Below are 17,690 nucleotides of genomic sequence, written 5' to 3'. Positions count from 1 at the left end.
AGCTGAAAAAAAAACCTGACGTGAGCAAAGTCTGTCATGGCCCTGTACTTTTTTTTGTTGTTGTTGTTTTTATTTTTTGAGTAGTAGGACACTGTTCATATTTAGCCTCCCAGTTTTACAGGCCCTCTGGCTCAAAAAGCAGCAGCCACCCAGATGAGCAGTGACCTTGTGGGCATCTGGGTAGCTGCCTTGGGCTGCTGTGCTTTGCAGCAGGGGTCTGAAAGGAGCTCTGTTGTTCCTCCTGCCTGATAATCTTACAGTTAACCCTGCAGGTGTTGCCCTTCTGTGCTTTGGCACTGATAAAACAACAGCGGGCAAGCATCACCCCCTGCTCAGGTGCGTGTTGGCAAGGGGAGGCCGGAGCGCGCACCTCCGGTGCTCCTTGGAGTTGGCAGAACAGCAAGAGAGATGGGGTTGGGCTCTGCACCTGCAGCGGGATCTGCATCTGGCCTCCGGCCCCTCCCAAGGAGCAAGCCCAGACAGGCACCAGGGCACCAAAGAGGGACTGGTTGTAAACCTGCACAGTTCACGGCACCACCCCAAGCCCAAACCGTGGCTTTGTTACTTTCCCGTTACCACCTCATTCCCATCTAACCAACACTGGGAACCCTGAGTCTGGCCTGATCAAGTGAAAGCTCAGGCCAAATCTAAAGGCAGATCACCAGCGGTCGCCTGGATCTGGTGATGCAGGTCCCAGCCAGGGTCACTCACAACAGCAGCAGCTGTGGGATTAGCTGCTTGAACGCCGACTCACCGTTAGGCAGAGCTATGCTGCCCGCTGGAAACACAGAGCGCCCTTGAGTTTTGACTGCCCAAACCGAAATCTCTGCAGCTGTTCTTGTCCTCTGCCCCGCGGGGTCTTAGCACGCATGACCATACGGTGGTGGTCAGTGTAGTTGTGACTTTGAAATTCCCAAGTTTTCCAGTTCAGGGTGGCACAAGTCTTCCTTCTTGTTAGCTTCACTTGCAGGGGGCTGTGGGTGAGGGCCCTGGACTGCACGCTGGGTAGCAGCAGCAGAGCAGGCTAAGGGAAGAGAGAGACAAGGCAGCGGCAGGCCCCTCAGAGGAAACTTGGGGGAGGATTTTTGCAGGGGAGAAGGAGTCTTTCAAGGAGGTAAAGAGAAAAAAAGCAAACAAACACTCCTAGGAGAACTGGGCCATGATTTCAGCTCTCAACTGTAAGCCAGGTGAATGTCCTGGGCTGTGTTTGTGAACTGCAGTTGACCTGAGCACTACCCCTGGACTTCGACCCTTCCGGCCAGCGGAACAGAAGGTGTTTCTCCTGCCGGCCTTGTCCTGTGCAAACTACCCAGCTGTCATTGACTTTCTCTGGGCCGAGCTGAATCAAACCCACCCTTTTGCTTCCAAAAGGCAGCTTCCTCCTGGAACAAGCTACGCGAGGGTAGCAGGGCTCTGGTCCCAGTTGCTCCAAAAGCGACTTACAAATCGCAAATACCCTAACTCGGTATGACCAGTGGCCTTTTTAATCTGTGATTAAGGCAGGAAAACTCAGGATACCACGAGAGACATTGGGAGCCAAGTCTTACAAAAGCTTCTGTGTCTTGATTCCTAGCAAATGTCCCCCTGCCCAAGCCCTGACAGTCAGAGGAGGGCTCCGAACTAGGGTGGTATGAGATGAAGGGGCGTTCGCCTTTCCACACCTCTTTCAAATCATCTGGAGAAGCTGTTCCAGTGCTGCCACCCTCCGGAGCAGAGGCTGCCAGCACACCTGAGGTCTGCCACGCCACCTGGCTCCATCAGGTCTCACCCCAAGCACAGTCAATGCGAGGGAGCCATGGGTGCTGGCTTCGGAGATCACCCCTGAGTGAGGCCACTCGCTCATACTGCAGCACGCAGCCGGGCTGGGGAAGGGGGCCCGCCTTCCCCACAACCCACAGCTCCGAGCAGGAACAGGAGGGTTAAAGCTGAGGGAGAGGCCTCGGGCTCCCCAAGCGCTGCTGGGCTCCCAGCAGTGTCGCGGGGCCTTGCGGAGGTGGCCCTTGGAAGGGGCACCTTGCCTAAGAAATCCCAACTCCCCTTTCTCACATCTTTCAAAAACCAAGCCTCAAAGGCATGCAGGCTCTGCGGAGGGCTTTCCTCATGCTTAAAAGCTTCTCCTCATCTTCTAACACCAGCTGTTGGCTTAGCTTATATTAATGAATGTTGCAGCTCAGATCATTTGGGAAATGGCCTAGGCTGCAAGACTACTTTGAGAAAAGCTTGAAATAGCAAAACCCCAAAGAAGGAAACAGGTACTTGATGTTTACCATTACTGCTTACTTTCAACAGACGCCACAGCTCCTCTGCTACTGCTGCAAGCTTCTAAGGACCAGGCTATACAAGAATTTAGGGTAAATCCATCTGTTTTCTAACTTCTAAGCCACACTGAAATAAATAATTCAGTAGTTTAAGGTTTGCATAGGGAAGATGACTTTCTTTAACATTCAAAACATATGGCATGCACGTTTTCCTATCAATCAGAATTACTGATCTTTCTAAACCTCAAACCAAAAAAACAGTGAAAGTCAAGTAGCTCGGCCCATACAGCGTGTTGGATCCTACCAAAGGCACCTGATCTGTCATGACTGTACTAAAGAGCACCACTTTTCCAGCACGGTGAGGACACGTGCACCCTGTGACTCTGGGCTTGGTTTTGCCAGAAGCGTCTCCAATCAAAACCAAACAAAGTCTTCAGGGAAAGCAAGGTGCTGAGTCAGGCTCCCAGAAGGAAGTATGCGCACAAAAAGAGCAGCTCACGCTCTCCCGAAGCTGCACTCAGCTGGGTAAAGGGCTCTCGTATTTGTAAGCTCTCTACCTCGGCAACCAAGTCTTTTTGCCAGATCGCTCAACAGCCCACACTACACGAAAGCTCAGAGCAAAAATGACCGCAGTAACAGCCGAGACAGCTTGAGTGACAGCAAACATGACTTTCAGCAGACAAAAACAACTGTGGATTCGTTCCCCATGCAGGTGTGAGCGAGGAAAACCATGACAGATGCAGCAAACTAACCCTTAAAAGCAAGAATGAGAGTTACTGAAGGTGAAACTGAAAGCAGATCGACCCGTGAGATCACAATTTTAAATGCAAATGTTTCAAACTTTCCCAGAATTTGCAATGATCTTACAGCAGCATAATCTACATGTTGAGTCGTGGCAGTTTTAAACAAGCCAGCTAGTGAGAAAACCGCACTTTGGGGCAGGGAACGAGCTCTCGCGCTGTGCACGCGCAGTACCCGGCAGGCAGAGCCGCACTGAACGGTGCTGGGATCCAAGCCTTTAGAAGCAGCCTTCTCCTGATTATTAAATGGGCCTAAGGGAAGTAGGAGTCATAATGTGCATTATTAACAGCCACTCTGGGCCATTCAAACTGTTTGAAATAGCAGCGAGGGAAGACTCATCTCTTCCAGGAAGAGCACTGGAGAAATTTAGATAGCAACTGGGCAGGCACACAGCAGAAAAGCGTGGCTCAGACTTGCAGGAGGAACTAGCAGGGCAGGTTAGGAGCAGGTGGGGACAGTGGAGACAGCAGTGACGCTGCCACGTCCAAGCACGGGACCGTGTCGGAGGTTGGCCAACAAGGCAGACCGCCTTTGCTCTGTTTACCTGGTGCCCCAACAGACCGGTCCTAGGGCTCTAGTCACAAAATACCTTCTCCAACAGACCCTTTCCAGCTGAGAGCAGCGGCGCTTGCTTACCTGTTCATGGGTTTCAGATCCTTCCGAGAAGCACGTCTCTCTCTTCCACGACTGCAGCAGAGGTTACCTGCTGATGAAGGGCGGTCAGTCAGTTTGAACTGCAGCCTCTGGTTAGTGAAATTGGGGCAGAACAGGACCACATACGGGAAGAGTCAATCTTCTGCCGTCTGTAGAGACGAGGCAAGAATCACACTCTCTACTGGACCTCGCTTTACAAAGGAAAAAGGAGGGTTCAGTGCCAGCCCTTCACACCATCCACCCTCTTCTCTTGCAGGGGCGCTGGTCACCCCGACAGCATCTGTGCCTTTGCTGGGGAAAACCCAAACTGAAACTACCTCCCTGCCCTTCTCCATCCAGGGAGGGCAAGGGAAGGTCAGCCGCAGGCAATGGAGCTTTGCAGATTATCTGCTGATGTTTTTTTTACCTGAATTAGAAAGTGCAAAACTGGTCCTTCAAGTCAGAGGGTCAGGCAAGCGCGGGACTAACCCAGCCTCCTTCCTCATCCCCGCCAAGCAGATCCTGCCCTTCCGTTAGGAACAGCGGCTGCTCCGGTGTGATTACAAGGAACACAAGTTTGTTGGGTTATGTTTCCTAGCAAGATGTGTCTACGCCACAGGGAACTAGTTGGAAATTCTTCCCCCCGCCCCCAGGGGAGGCTCTGTTTTTCCAGCCCTCAGTTCCAGCATCACCCCTCAGGGAAGGTCCACGCTTCCCTGCATGCAAACAGGCACTTCCCCAGAGGCTCCTTGATTTGCATCCAGCTTATCCGTACCCCACACAGGCAGCTTTACCAAACACATAAAAAGATTGTCGTCCGCGTGCTGCTGTCTGCTATCGGAAAGGCAGAGATCGGTCTCCCCCCGCGCACCCTCCCCTCCTGGCCCAGGCTCCCTCGCAGATCTGCTCCAGGCAGGAACGTAAAGACACACAGCACAGACAAAGAGCACATCTTTTGCTTTATAAAAAAGACTGAATCAGATGTTAAGGAGTGCAAAAGAATCCCATAAGACACCACAGGTGCACCAGCTTCCAGGACCAGCAGACTGAGTCTTCCACTTTTTTTTTTTTTTTTTGGCAAGCTTAATCCACACGCATTCACTCTTAGTACACAGACTACACACACAAAAAAAAATGTGCTATTTCATCTGTAATGGCTATTGGCAGCTCTCTGCGAAGTCCCTCCTCTCCCCTTGTCTCCAAAGCTCCACTGCACAGACTGTGTAACTGTGCGTCGGTGTGACCCACGCCGATGCCTCAGCGCAGGTTTAAGTAAACTTGTCCAAATACGTATTTACAAATCCATTCAGAAGCAGGAAGTAAAATGGGACCATCAGTAAATGTAGCATCTGGAAGGAGGTCACCAGACACAGCCAATCTGAGAATCCCAAGCTGTCCTCACTTTGGGTCTCTTCCTTGCATAAACTGGGCTTTTTCACAAATCAACAGGTTTAAACGCAAAGCAGGGAGAGGAGGAACCCAAATCAAAGCTGCAGTCTCCCCTTCATTTTCAGTATCTCTCTCAGTCACTCTTCTCAAGGCGTTGTCTTGGTGATGTCCATGATTTATAAAAGCATGTTCTGAAATGCAAGCAGTTTGCAAAACCAGAGACTAACAGGGACTTACAATTGGAGGGTTCAAAGTGCTTCGGCTGGTTAAATAAGCTTGACTGCTTACGTGAGGAGTTAAATCCTTTCCCCCCTACCCAACCTTTTCAGGATAAACAGGCTATGAACTAAAGGCACGTTTCAGTTCAATTAAGGCACAAAAATAGGGTCCACACCAAAGCGCAGGACCTATTTTGGCTTCCCTCTCCCCCAAAACACTGGGTGCGTTTATTCCATTGCTGGTAAATTCAGCTAAGCATTTTCTGTTCATGTACAAGGGCACCTGAATGTATAAACAAGTTCCATGGCTTCACATGTTTACTTTCTGATAAACAAGCAAGTGGCAACACCAGTAAGGTACAGCTTCCTCCCACTGCAGTGCTGCAGCCCTCAAGGTCGTCTGGCTTCCTGCCTTCAGGGTAGCAATATCACATCTTGTGCTTCTTAATGGCTGTTAAAGGAGAGCAAAGGGAAGGAGTAGGCACTGAGTTCCCGCAGCAGCAAGCAGTTCCTCGCAGACGCTTTGGAGACGCCTTCACAGGAAGGCTTTCTTTTCCAAGCAAACATCTTTTCAGGGAGTTTCTAGCAGAGCGGTCAAACAGCCCAGTTCATAATTACAAAAAAAACTAAAAACGAATCCATTATTGCACTCACCTGCCACAACCCGAGTTCAAGGCTCTCCCCAGCAGTCAGTGTGAAATCAAGCACAATGGGGAAATGCAGAGGGCCTGGCGGATGAGTGAGGAAGAGCTGACTGGCACACAAGTCGCAGATCAACACTTGCAATTTTTTAATACCTCATGCTGGTAGTTCACATCAGATTGGCAGCGACCACAAAGCTGATCTCCATAGTCTGTTTGGTAACTAGGGGACAGGAGCTGGGCAGCAGTCCAGGCATCTCGTCCCCCCTGGAACTGGCACTGATTGACTATCTCGGGAGATGTGCCAAGAGGCCAAAGAATACATGAACTGCATTAACAGCCTTCTCCTTCTGAGGCGGCAGGAGATGACACCACTAAAGGCCAGCAGGAAGAGAGCATATCCAGCTACTGTAAATACCACGGATAGAGGACTTACATTTCCAGGACTACCAAGACAGCAATTTTAAGTCTGGGTCCCTAGAGAGCAGGGTGCTGCTAACACCTCGGCTTTCACCTCAGCATTGTGACAGAGACACCACATGATTATTCACTCCCCAACTTAACTTACGCAATGCCAAAAAGCAAGAACTGTACAGCAGATTATCAAAGCAGGGAAAGGGCTGGGCCACTGAGGTCGTTGAAGCTAAACACCAAGAATGGAAATAAAACAGAGAGGCGCAAGATATCCAGTACTTCCTTGTTCGTCTTCTCCTCCCAGGGCACACAGTCCACCTTCCAATCTCATTAGATCCCCAATTCATTTCCTTGATGTTCGATGTCCAAAAAAACCAATGCAACTCGGACAAGAGAAGATTGGCTTCAGCAAAGGATAAGAGTAGATTGGAAAAAAAAAAATAAAGTGGCATAGCATGCTCTGTATTGAAAGGGTAGAAATCAGATTGCTGCAAGGCCTTGTAACGCCTGCATCCTACTCGGGTCCTTTTCCTTAACAATACACCTGAAGCAGAGGTGCCCCAGATGAGTCAGTCTCTGTGTCTTGGAAAGAGGAATCTCTGCTCGTTGGAGATCCTTGGAGAGGAAAGAGAGAAGAGAAGGTGACATCAGACTGCGAACTATAGCAGCCAAGCGCTTGGATGTTAGGCAAGCAGCTGCCATAAAGGCCTTTGTGTATCATGAGGGAGGAGAAAGCCACGCAAAGCCCACAGGCAGGGAACAACCCTGCCTGTATTGTAGCCATCTTCCTGGAGAGATTTGTTTTTATGCAGGAGAAAACTTGTCTTTTAGCCCTGGGCAGCTATTTGGAGTGGAGCATGACATGCAGTGAGGATCAGAGCTCAGGGGACGGCCGCTCAGTCCCTCCTCCTGCTTCTCTTTTGTACATTTCCCTTCATTCCCAGCACAATCCAGTGACCAAAGCTGGTCACATCCCAAACATAACCTCCCTTCCCTCAAACTTTGTCAGGGTATCTGGAGCCTGAAAGCTCTCAGGCCAAGCGCTGTGCACAGACAGAGCGCTCCACACCTCAGTTTCGTTCTCTTTCCCAAGGACAAACCCATGTGGGCAGACCCCAACCTTCTGGGCCCCCTTCATTCCTGAAGCTCAGCAGAGCTGTGCACCTTTTAGTAACGCAACAGCCAGATGTTAGCTCAGCCTTTGCAGATGATGAAAACTGAGCTTCCCATATGGGAAGCTTGGGCATTCCCCTCATTCCTGCTAGATGCCCTCCTCAGTGATGTCTCTGCAGCTAAGACCCACAGACGGGTACGTTACCTGCACTGCTATGCCGCCTCATATTCCTGGCTATCACATCTGCTGGCGTTTCCTCCGATATTTGCACAGCCAAGTCTGGAAAGAAAAGCAAGAAGGCCTGAGACAGGAAAGGATGGGCAGCTATGACTCAAGAGTAAAGGTACCTGTCAGGAGATGTATAGGGCTCTCCCTCAGAAGGCACCACCCTTGGGTAATAGGAGAGGTAGTGTGGTATTCTTCAGATTGCTGCCACCATTGTCTTGGTAATCTGAGCTTTATAGCCCTTAAATACAAGGAAGAAACAGAAACCGTACTGCTAAACTAGGGAGGACAACAGTCAACCAGCTTCCTTTGTTATTCCTGGATTTCTCCTTGCCCTCACAGTGAACTTTTCAAGATCCCTCTACCACAGACTCTCTTGCAACCTGTCCTGGAGATCAGTAGGTTCAGGCTACTCCAGACAAGGAGAGTATCCTTGAAATAGGCATCAAGCACTCATGCTGTAGACACAGCCCTTCTCTCCTCTCTGCACAGATACATACCGGCTTCTCCTCACCCCACTGTGTAGAAGAAGGGTCTCAGCTCCGAAGGGGTTCTGTCACAGTAGTCAAAGGGTGGCCTTAGTCAAGAACATTGGTAAAGCATGGGGAAGAGAGCCAACTTAGTGACTGGACATCCTCTAGCACTAGCCAGCTTGTCTGGTCATACCAGTTAAGCTTGACTCATGGTCTCTCTACCTAGCTTAGAGGTGAGCAGGAAAGCCAGAACTATCACAGAAGCAGCAGAATAAGCCCTTGTATTACTCAGTGCAAACTTCACTGACAGTAAAAGATACTATCAAGAAAGCCACAATGCAATGACTGCATTGTGAGAAGCAGAGGTCTCCAGTAATAAACAAGCAATCTCCATTCACACATCGCAGAAAAATAAGCCCAGCCTGAACACAGAGATCAGTTTTCAACCTCACTCCACTGCCAACTACGAGCACCCATATCTCTATGGCTTTGATACCTATCATATTGAAGCTGTAACACCAAGGAACCTGCACATACCATCTTGGCTAATGACCATGGACTCCAGCATGGTTTCATTACCACTGTCCGGTGGGTTGCCTCTGCTGGACTTCTCGTGGCTCTGGCTGGCTGGGATAGAAATATGGGGCCGGACCCTGCTTTTCCGGGTGCTGATGCGTATGATGCCTCGGACCAGCCTGCATTCAGCATCCTGCTCATCCAAGTTGTAGTCCTGAGTTATGCTGTTGATGAGGTCCGAGATCTTGTTGGTCTTCTCCAGGAAGACAGTGTCTGACGTGCATTTGGCCAGCTCATCAATCTGGTGGACACTGAAGAGCTCTGTGAGTTTCTTGAAGATCAGGACATCAATCTCCCTGCTGGACATGGAGCCATTCAGCTCACTGATGTCCAGGTCGGACTCGTGGAATGAGTAATACTCCTCCGAACTGCGGTGGCTGCTGGGGAGCGGTGGCTTTTCTATGCTATTCCTTAAGGGCTTATCTGGCAGCAGCTCTTTGCAGCATGAATCTGAATCCAGATGGTGGCTGGGGCTCCTGTTTTGATAGACAGGAATACCCTTTAGTTTCACATCTGGGTAACTGAAACTGCTACCCATGCTGGTCTTTTTGATCTGGTTCCCATTCTTCTCAGTGGGAGAGATGTTGGCAGGGCTGTTTGGCAGTCGCCCATTATAATCTCCATTCTTTCCGTCTTCAGTGGAGGTCTCAGCAGGCCCTGGATACGTGATACAGACACTGCAGTCCTGAAAGCAGCCCCCACAGGTCACTATACAACAGAAAACAGCCTTGTATGTGTTCCAGGCCTGAGACAGAGAGGAACAGCACGAGCTCTGAGTTTGGGGAGCCTCTGCTGTACCAGAGATGAAGGTAATTGTTTCTGCCTCTCTCCCATTAGAGTCTTTGAGGTCAGCTTTGCGACCTTTCCTGTCCCGCATTTGCTGGGCTCTGTTGCGGCTCTGTGTGATTTCGGGCGTAGAGCCGCTGAACACCTCCAGACTGACATCACTTTCCTTGGATGGTCTGCTCCGCAGGGGCACAGCCTCCTGGTAGGACTGGTTCATCCGGTGGTGGCTGTTTAGGTTTTGGGGGAGTCCTGTTTTTCGGCCCAGCATGGCTCACCGCTCAGGCACCTGAAAGAACAAGGTCTCAAGTCAAACAAAGCATTTGTCGCCAGTCAAACCCTAGCAAGCTGTTGATCAACAGAGGGAGAGAAGGTCCCACCATTCAAATTCAGTGATTCTCAAACTCAGATTCAACGTTTCAATTATTTAGAGTAATATTTTGCAGTCGGGCTCCTGCTGTTCTTGTTTGTCGCCTAGACAGGGACGTTTGCCTGCATTTAAGAGTTCTCTGACTACTATAGTTTTGCTGCTTCCTTTCGGAAGATGCTCAAATTAGAAGAGATGTTTCAAAAGAACCACTTTTAAGACATCAAAATCTCTGTAACCTTCAGAAGAGGTTTTTTTGAACACGGCTGGAAGAAGAGTCAGGCGCCAGAGCCGTTGTTCCAAAGGCAATAAATGAGCAACACAGCTGTAGGCAGAGCCGGCTGACAGACTCTAAAGGGAAAGTATCTTTTAAACAACTCCCCCTGTGTCTCGCATTCTTTGGGATTAAGCTGGGCTCTAACAACACTTACCCATTTCAAAACACATCATGCCTAAGAGGAGATGACAAGCAATCAATCATTACGCAAGTTGCCAATTCAGACTCCAGATTATTTGATGTTATTCAAATTTAGAGGATTTAGCAATGACGGCACTACTAAAACTGAAGATTTTGCCAGTCAGGCTAAGGCTGTGTTATGTTAAGGAACGACGTCTTCATCTGGATTAAAAAAAGAGATCTAGTTGACAAATCAATCTCAAACCATGCCTCACGGGAGCAAAACTTTTACAAGGCCCTAATACAGAAATCATACACCAGACTACCTACTCAACTGTTTTTCTCATTGCTGCTGTATTAACACAATTACTCCAAGCCTGGACACAGGAGTAAGCTATTTTTACAGGCTACTATTATCACCATGTAGCTGCACAGATCTAACAGAGTTTGACACATTAAATCTCCCTATTATGAAGAAAGCTCAGCGCTGGCCAATAGCTAGGGAAGTCAGGACAAGGCTATCAGACTCTACTTTTACTGCTGCTACTTTTATCCCAGCCTATGATGGCCTCCTAAACTGTCTGTAGTTTCTAAGCTTCTTGGCCAACACTGCTTTCACCTCTGAGAGATCCTTTCTAATACTAATTAGGCAAATTAATAAGCAGTGAGATCCCAGCCATAGTGTAGTGTTTTTGGACTGTCCTTGCTGCTCTAGCATATACTTTCTATAGGGCACCTCAAGCATGAATAAATAAATCTGTCCTACCTTGCTGGAACACTGCAATTTTTTTTTTTTTTAAAAGTCTTGCCCCCACAAATAAGCAGACACAGACACAAAATGCTCCACAGGCAGTTATATCACACCACTGCTCTCCAGGAACATTTCAGTTCCGTTAGCTTATAAAATTCATACGTAGCACATGCATCAAGAGTTTCCTTTGCACATTCCTGGACAATATTTAAGTATAAAACCCCTAGACGCTCCAATTTCTCTAAGTGCTGAGCAGGCAGAGCTCTCTGAAAACAGCATCAGCAGAGAGTTTTCATTGCTTTCACATCAGTACAGCAGGTTTTTTCCTCAGCTTTGTCATTTTTTAATGCAGTCAAGAATAAAAATTAAGAACAACCACATTTGAGCTAATCTATGTACAGAACCCCTTCCTGGGATGCTTTTTGTAATACTGAGGTCTCATCAAGAGATCTAACATATGCATCGCCCATGAACAGGAACAGTTGCTTATATAGCAATCATTATCCTGAAATTTCAAAGTATCTTTGATATAGGGGAGAATATTATCGCTGTTCTACAGAACCAGACTTGCAGGCACAGAGATTAATCAACTTGCCCAGCACTGTACAAAACTCCAGCCGCATCAGGCACAACATACAGCTCCAGCTTCAAACGCTGTGCTCGCCACCCCCTTCAAATCGCAGCACGCGTTTCTCTGACTACCAGATCACGAGTCTGAAAAGTTCTCAGCAAGCGCGTAGAAAAAACATAGCTCAGGGATTCAGCAGGCTCGTCCGGTGCAAGCAAAGGACTGGACCAAAACATGCCACCAGCTGCTTAACACAGTCATACACAAAAACTTGAGCTAAAAATCACAGGCCAAGCTGATACTCACAGTATAGTTGGGAGCTTTCTCTGTTCTCACGCAGGCACTTTGTCTGAATCAAGAAGATCCTTCTAAAGAACTTCAGCATCTGTTTCAGCAGAGCAATGTGCAGATTCGCATAGAGTTACCCAGGGTCTAAGATCTTCATTGTTCAGAGGCTAGGATTTCCTTTGAAAGATTTTAAAAAGCTAAATTAAGTTGCAAATCTTCTTAATAAAGCCACATTGGTTTGCCAATAACTTTATTGGCACTGTTTTTAGACGCTAGGGAAGCATTACATTAAAAAGGGGCCAGAGTACCTAAATTCACAATGTAAGATTTACGCCTTTCTCACTGCATATAGATATGACCTTTCCAAAATATATAGAAACAACAATAGCTTTTACACTTTTCTAGCCAGCCTTGCTGCTGCCGGGAGCCCAAACCTGCTCTGCCAATCGCTGACTCGCAGACTCCTAACTGCTCTGCTGACCTCGAGCAGCGACAGGCACCCTGGCCCCAAACCACGCAGACCCAGCCGCTTCGCTGCGCACCCGCTTCCTCTCTCCCGTCTGTTTAGCACATAAACAATCCGGCCGAGGAACTGCCTCTCCCCACACGCTTCCACACCCCTAACACAAAACACCCCTCCAGTTTAGCTGAGAACCAGGGCTCCACTGCAGCACAGGGAAACAAAATTTGGCAGTTCCTGCTGGCAGACGAAGCGCTGCAATCGGCCGACCCGCTGGCGCGCGCAGCGGAAGCACCTCTGCCTGCGCTGGGCCCCCGGGCGCCCCCGAGACCCCGGCTGCCAGGTTGATTTTCAGGGAGGGTGAAGACGGTACAAGCGGGAGGGAGGCGACAGCCCGTGTCCTGCTGAGCGGCTGACCCTGCTGCGCGGGGCGCACACTTCCCGGGCACAGGGCACAGCTGGGGGCCGGTGTCCCGGGGGGCAGTGTCACAGCGGGAGCCAGTGTCCTGGGGGGGAGGCAGTATCACGGCAGGAGCTGGTGTCCCGGGGGGGGCAGTGTCACGGGAGAGCAGTGTCACGGTGGGAGCCGGTGTCCCGGGGGAGACAGTGTCACGGGAAGGCAGTGACACGGGGGGGGGCAGTGTCACGGTGGGGGCCGGTGTCCCGGGGGGGACAGTGTCACGGGAAGGCAGTGACACGGGGGGGGGCAGTGTCACGGCAGGAGCTGGTGTCCCGGGGGGGGCAGTGTCACGGGAGAGCAGTGTCACGGTGGGAGCCGGTGTCCCGGGGGGGACAGTGTCACGGGAAGGCAGTGACGGGGGGGGGGGGGCAGTGTCACGGTGGGGGCCGGTGTCCCGGGGGGGCAGCGTCACGGGAGAGCAGTGTCACGGTGGGAGCCGGTGTCCCGGGGGGGGCAGTGTCATGGGAGGGCAGTGACACGGGGGGGGGGGGCAGTGTCACGGTGAGAGCTGGTGTCCCGGGGGGGGGCAGTGTCCCGGGGGGACAGTGACACGGGGGGGCAGTGTCACTGTGGGAGCCGGTGTCCCGGAGGGGGCAGTGACACGGGGGGGGGTCAGTGTCACGGCGGGAGCCGGTGTCCCGGGGGGGGCAGTGTCACGGGAAGGCAGTGACACGGGGGGGGGCAGTGTCACGGTGGGGGCCGGTGTCCCGGGGGGGACAGTGTCACGGGAGGGCAGTGACACGGGGGGGGGTCAGTGTCACGGCGGGAGCCGGTGTCCCGGGGGAGGGGGGGGCGGTGTCCCGGGGGGAAAAATCTCACCGGGGTGGGGGGTCCGGTCTCGCACGGGGCCCTCCCGCCCCCCCACCCCGGCTCTGGGCAAGGGGAAGCCCCCCCCGCCCCGGTCGCGGCCTGCCGCTGCCCCCGGGCCCGGAGGAGGCCGGCCCCGCCGGCGGAAGCCCCGAGCGGCGGCGGGCGCTGCCGGGGGCTCGGTGACACGGAGGCCGCGGCGGGCCGGGCCCGGCCGGACCGGACCCCCGACGGCGGCGGCGCGACCCCCCCCCCGCCCCGGCGTTACCTGCCGAGCCAGGTGAACGGCGTCCGCCCCGCCCTCACCTGAGCCAGGTGAGCACACGTGACCCGGCGCCTACGGGCCGCCGCGAGGGACAGCAGGCCTCCGAAGGCGAAACTCCTCCTCCTCCTCCCCCCCCCCCCCCCCGGCCCTGCACGCTACCCGGCCCGCAGCCAGGTCCCTGTCGCCAGCGGGGCTGATCCCCTCCCTGGGGACCCCTGTCCCTAAGGGTCCGTGTCCCTGGAGATCCCTGTGCCAAGGGATCCCTGTCCCTAAGGGTCTGTGTCCCTGGAGATCCCTGTCCCAAAGGATCCCTGTCCCTAAGGGTCCATGTCCCAAAGGATCCCTGTCCCTGGAGATCCCTGTCCCAAAGGGTCCCTGTCCTTAAGGATCCCTGTCCCTGGAGATCCCTGTCCCAAAGGGTCCCTGTCCCTAAGGATCCCTGTCCCTGGAGATCCCTGTCCCAAAGGGTCCCTGTCCCTAAGGATCCCTGTCCTTAAGGATCCCTGTCCCTGAAGATCCCTGTCCCAAAGGATCCCTGTCCCTGGAGATCCCTGTCCCAAAGGGTCCCTGTCCCTAAGGATCCCTGTCCTTAAGGATCCCTGTCCCTGAAGATCCCTGTCCCAAAAGATCCCTGTCCCAAAGGGTCCCTGTCCCTAAGGATCCCTGTCCTTAAGGATCCCTGTCCCTGGGGATCCCTGTCCCAAAGGGTCCCTGTCCCTAAGGATCCCTGTCCTTAAGGATCCCTGTCCCTGAAGATCCCTGTCCCAAAGGATCCCTGTCCCTGGAGATCCCTGTCCCTAAGGGTCCATGTCCCTGGAGATCCCTGTCCCAACAGGTCCCTGTCCCAAAGGGTCCCCCTCCCTGAGGATCCCCATCCCAAAGGGTTCCCACGCCTAAGGACCCCCATCCCAAAGGATCCCCATCCCCCTGGATCCCCGTCCCCGAGGGTCTCTATCCCTGAGGATTCCCCATGCCTGAGGTTTCCCACCTCTAAGAATCCCCATCCTTGAGGATCCCCATCCCCAAGGATCCTTCTCCCTGAGGATTTCCATCCCCAACGATCCCTGTCCCTCAGGATCCCCAAACCCAAAGACCCTCACCCCAAAGATCTCTGCCTCTAAGGATCCCTGAGGATCCCCTTCCCCGAAGGATCCTGGCCTCCACAGATCCCTGCCCCCAAGGATCCCCCCACCCCCTGCACTGCAGCAGTCCTTGTTGCTTTAATTCCCTTGTCCCTTGCAGGCAAAACCCTCCAAAGCCACACGCAGGTCTGCACATTGCCGCAGTGCTCTGAGACCCCTGCTAGGAGCTGCTGTACAAGGGCCACGGGATATTCGCTCTCCTATACGTGCACACACAGAAATTACTTGGAAAATGCAGTTTCTCCTTCCCCTGGTTTTGGCTGAGGACTTGGGGCGCCTTCTCGGAGGCCACGTTGCTGCTGCACGCCCCGGCAGCCCGCCAGGATTGCACCCGAGGCCCCACGCCTGGCTCCCAGCCCTCCCGCAGACCCGCTGCCCTGGAGCCGGGCAAACCCCAAGCCACCAGAGAACGGATTTAAATCGGCGCATGTGTGACCCAGCGCATGTGGCCGTGGAGGCGGCCTGGAGGGACGCGCCGGGGATCGCATCTGCCAGGCGGCTCCGCTCCTCTATCCCGATTTTCTGCCGCTCGGTGACTCACTGGCTCTCTCGGAGAAGCTGGTGAGTCACTCTCCTGGGGTCGAATCCTCCCCTGGAGATTTGGGCGAAGGAAGGGAATCAGGGGGTGCAAAGCGGGCCGCGGCGGAGGCCGGGAGCAGGCGGGAAGGCGCCCGGCAGGAACGAGGCCGCGCTTGGCGGAGATGCACCAGCCAGGTTGCGAGAGGAAGCCGGCGAGCAAGAAATCAATTTAAAGGCTGATGCTCACGCCGAGAAGCTCATTCCTTCTCTAAAGGGCACAAAGACTGTGTTTATTTATTTAAGCCTGTGGCACGGGAATATTGCACTTAATTCCAGCCAGTGTCGTTTCCTTGGCCAGGGCTTTGTTTGCGGAGGACCCAAAGCGCTGCTTGGAAATGCCTCGTCTCCCTCTTTGCCAGGTGCCTCGAAGACAGATCCCGGCTGCGAAATGGCTCCTGCCCTTCCTGGGTCCCCGGTCCCCCGTCTCCTCCGACCGGCGCTGCCACTGCATGTGGAGGTGCCGGCCACCGGAGCCGGGGACACCTGGGAAAAGCCCCGCGCAGCAACTGGGAGAGAGACTGCGACAGCGTTCGTTAGTCAATGGCTGTAATAGGGCTTCACTTTTTTGGAGACAGTGAGACAGTTTGGAAGGAAGCGAAGCAACCGGGATGCACGGCAGCAGGGCGAGCGGGCCGGGTTATTGCTGAAGCACAGCCAGCCAAAGCAGATTAAACACGTTCCCACGAAACACCTAATCTCTAAAGGCCGATTTACTCGAAACAAAGGAGCTAAACAACTCTCCTACTCGGGAAAGGGCCTGTGGGTGGCAGGGGGGCCCGGGAGGAGCGGGATCCAGGTGATGCTGCGAGGGCTGGCAGCAGCCCCGAACGCTGCGGGGCAACGGGATTCACGAGATCGTTGCCGTCCGCGAGCCGCCGTCGCGCGCGGTGTGCCCAGGTGAGGAGCAAAGCTCTCAAACTGGCTTTTGCATCAAAGAGATTTATTCTGATCGCTGCTAAATTCAGACTCCTCTGCTAAATTATTAATAACTTGTCAGCCCAGGTGGAGATCCTGAGTTTGCAGGACTTGGGGAATAACTTTTCCTGTTGGGAGATGGAGGACGGGGGCTATTTCTTGCATTTCTCTATTATTTGCCTGTATTGGGCAAGGCATCGAGTCCTTCTTGCCGTTTCCAGCCTCCCCTGCCACCTTTCGGGAAGCCTCCTTCTCCCAGCCCTGTGGCAAGGTGCGAGGCATCTCGCAGGAAATAAAAGGTGCCAAGCGGGAAAAGCAACAAACAGCAGCAAAAGCAGCCCCTATTTTTTTGCTACTAGAGCATCGCCCCTTATCAGCTGTGGTGGCACGAGCCAGGAAAAACACAACAGGGCTGGCCCAGGTTAACGGGAACATTTCTGCGCTGGGTTTGGATGCAAGCACTGGGCTCGCCGGCGGTGTCCCCTCCCCATCTGCTGTCAAAGGGGAAAAGGAAACGCTCTGCGCTGCTGGAGGGATCCCCTCTCTGGGGGGGCATTTCGCTGTATGTTGCTCTCTCCCCCCCCCCCCCCCCCGCTTGCAAGGTCCTTCCTGAGCTTGGAGCAAGAGACTGGGATCCCCACGCGCTCCCTGGCAAATACCACGTCTGCGGGGGCTCCGCTTCCCTTCGCCTCCAGGGTGGTCCCTGGGCAATGAGAGCCAGAGCCCTACAGCTGTTCCTGGGGTGAATCCCAGGAAAACCAATGTTTGCAGCTGACGCCACCCGGGTCTGTGCTGATCACGGCACGGAGCCATTTGCTAAATTCTTGTCCAGGCCCAGCTGCTCCCTATTTCCCTTTCCTTTCTCTCACACTGAAGCAGTGATTTGAGCTGGGAAGTGAGAGATGAGCCATAGCCTAGAAACCGATAGCACCGCACTCCAGCTCTGCCAGCCAGCCTGTGACAAGCGGTTCTTGAAGCCTGAATTATTAAAAGGTCCTTGCAAAAACCAGGCCAGGCACAGCTCAGGACGCCCACCTGAGCACAACCACTAGCAAAGGGATTTCTTGCTATCCACCTTAAGAGATGCGAGCGAAACAAGCAATTGTTTCATCCTCGGGTGATGGACCAGCCAATCTCCACTGGTCCCCCCCAAACATTGCCATCTG

The 17,690-nt window shown here is 53.0% G+C and overlaps 1 protein-coding gene and 1 long non-coding RNA gene across 11 annotated transcripts; one reads left to right on the top strand and one right to left on the bottom strand.

Moving 5' to 3' along the window:
• Window positions 1–25: 25 nt before the first annotated feature.
• On the bottom strand, window positions 26–13,977 carry KDF1 (keratinocyte differentiation factor 1). 8 transcript variants are annotated; one of them, XR_011136046.1, is made up of 7 exons: window positions 13,892–13,977; window positions 11,915–12,073; window positions 8,704–9,814; window positions 7,673–7,747; window positions 5,954–6,969; window positions 3,696–3,765; window positions 26–2,385 (listed from the first exon to the last, which is right to left on the bottom strand). XR_011136046.1 is itself a non-coding variant. In XM_068917733.1 (5 exons), exons 3-5 carry the CDS (start codon window positions 9,794–9,796, stop codon window positions 6,887–6,889), a joined length of 1,251 nt encoding a protein of 416 aa, XP_068773834.1. In that variant the 5' UTR covers window positions 9,797–9,814; window positions 11,915–12,073; window positions 13,892–13,977; the 3' UTR covers window positions 4,633–6,886. The 8 variants fall into 8 exon arrangements, 5 of the variants coding, with proteins under 5 accessions (XP_068773834.1, XP_068773835.1, XP_009680713.1 ...); XR_011136048.1 differs by having other exon boundaries at window positions 26–1,024; XR_011136047.1 differs by lacking the exons at window positions 26–2,385; window positions 3,696–3,765 and adding an exon at window positions 4,633–5,750.
• LOC138062058 (uncharacterized) lies at window positions 12,612–17,072 on the top strand. 3 transcript variants are annotated; one of them, XR_011136051.1, is made up of 3 exons: window positions 12,612–12,699; window positions 15,131–15,591; window positions 15,908–17,072. It is a non-coding gene; the product is annotated as an uncharacterized lncRNA (long non-coding RNA). The 3 variants fall into 3 exon arrangements; XR_011136052.1 differs by lacking the exon at window positions 12,612–12,699 and adding an exon at window positions 13,869–13,938 and having other exon boundaries at window positions 15,969–17,072; XR_011136050.1 differs by lacking the exon at window positions 12,612–12,699 and adding an exon at window positions 13,869–13,938.
• Window positions 17,073–17,690: the final 618 nt, after the last annotated feature.

The sequence above is a fragment of the Struthio camelus genome, chromosome 23 (assembly GCF_040807025.1).
Source record: "Struthio camelus isolate bStrCam1 chromosome 23, bStrCam1.hap1, whole genome shotgun sequence".
NCBI classification, from domain to species: Eukaryota; Metazoa; Chordata; class Aves; order Struthioniformes; family Struthionidae; genus Struthio; species Struthio camelus.
This window is presented reverse-complemented; position numbering and strand designations above follow the sequence as displayed.

What these genes read in the sequence shown, in the direction of transcription:
- KDF1 (XM_068917733.1), bottom strand. Translation starts at nt 9,796, where the DNA reads ATGCTGGGCCGAAAAACAGGACTCCCCCAAAACCTAAACAGCCACCAC. An exon ending in CATGGTCATTAGCCAAGATG is followed by an intron (nt 7,748 to 8,703) that starts GTATGTGCAGGT and finishes TTTTCTTTCCAG; the next exon opens with ACTTGGCTGTGCAAATATCG. An exon ending in GAGGCGGCATAGCAGTGCAG is followed by an intron (nt 6,970 to 7,672) that starts GTAACGTACCCG and finishes TTCCTCTCCAAG; the next exon opens with GATCTCCAACGAGCAGAGAT.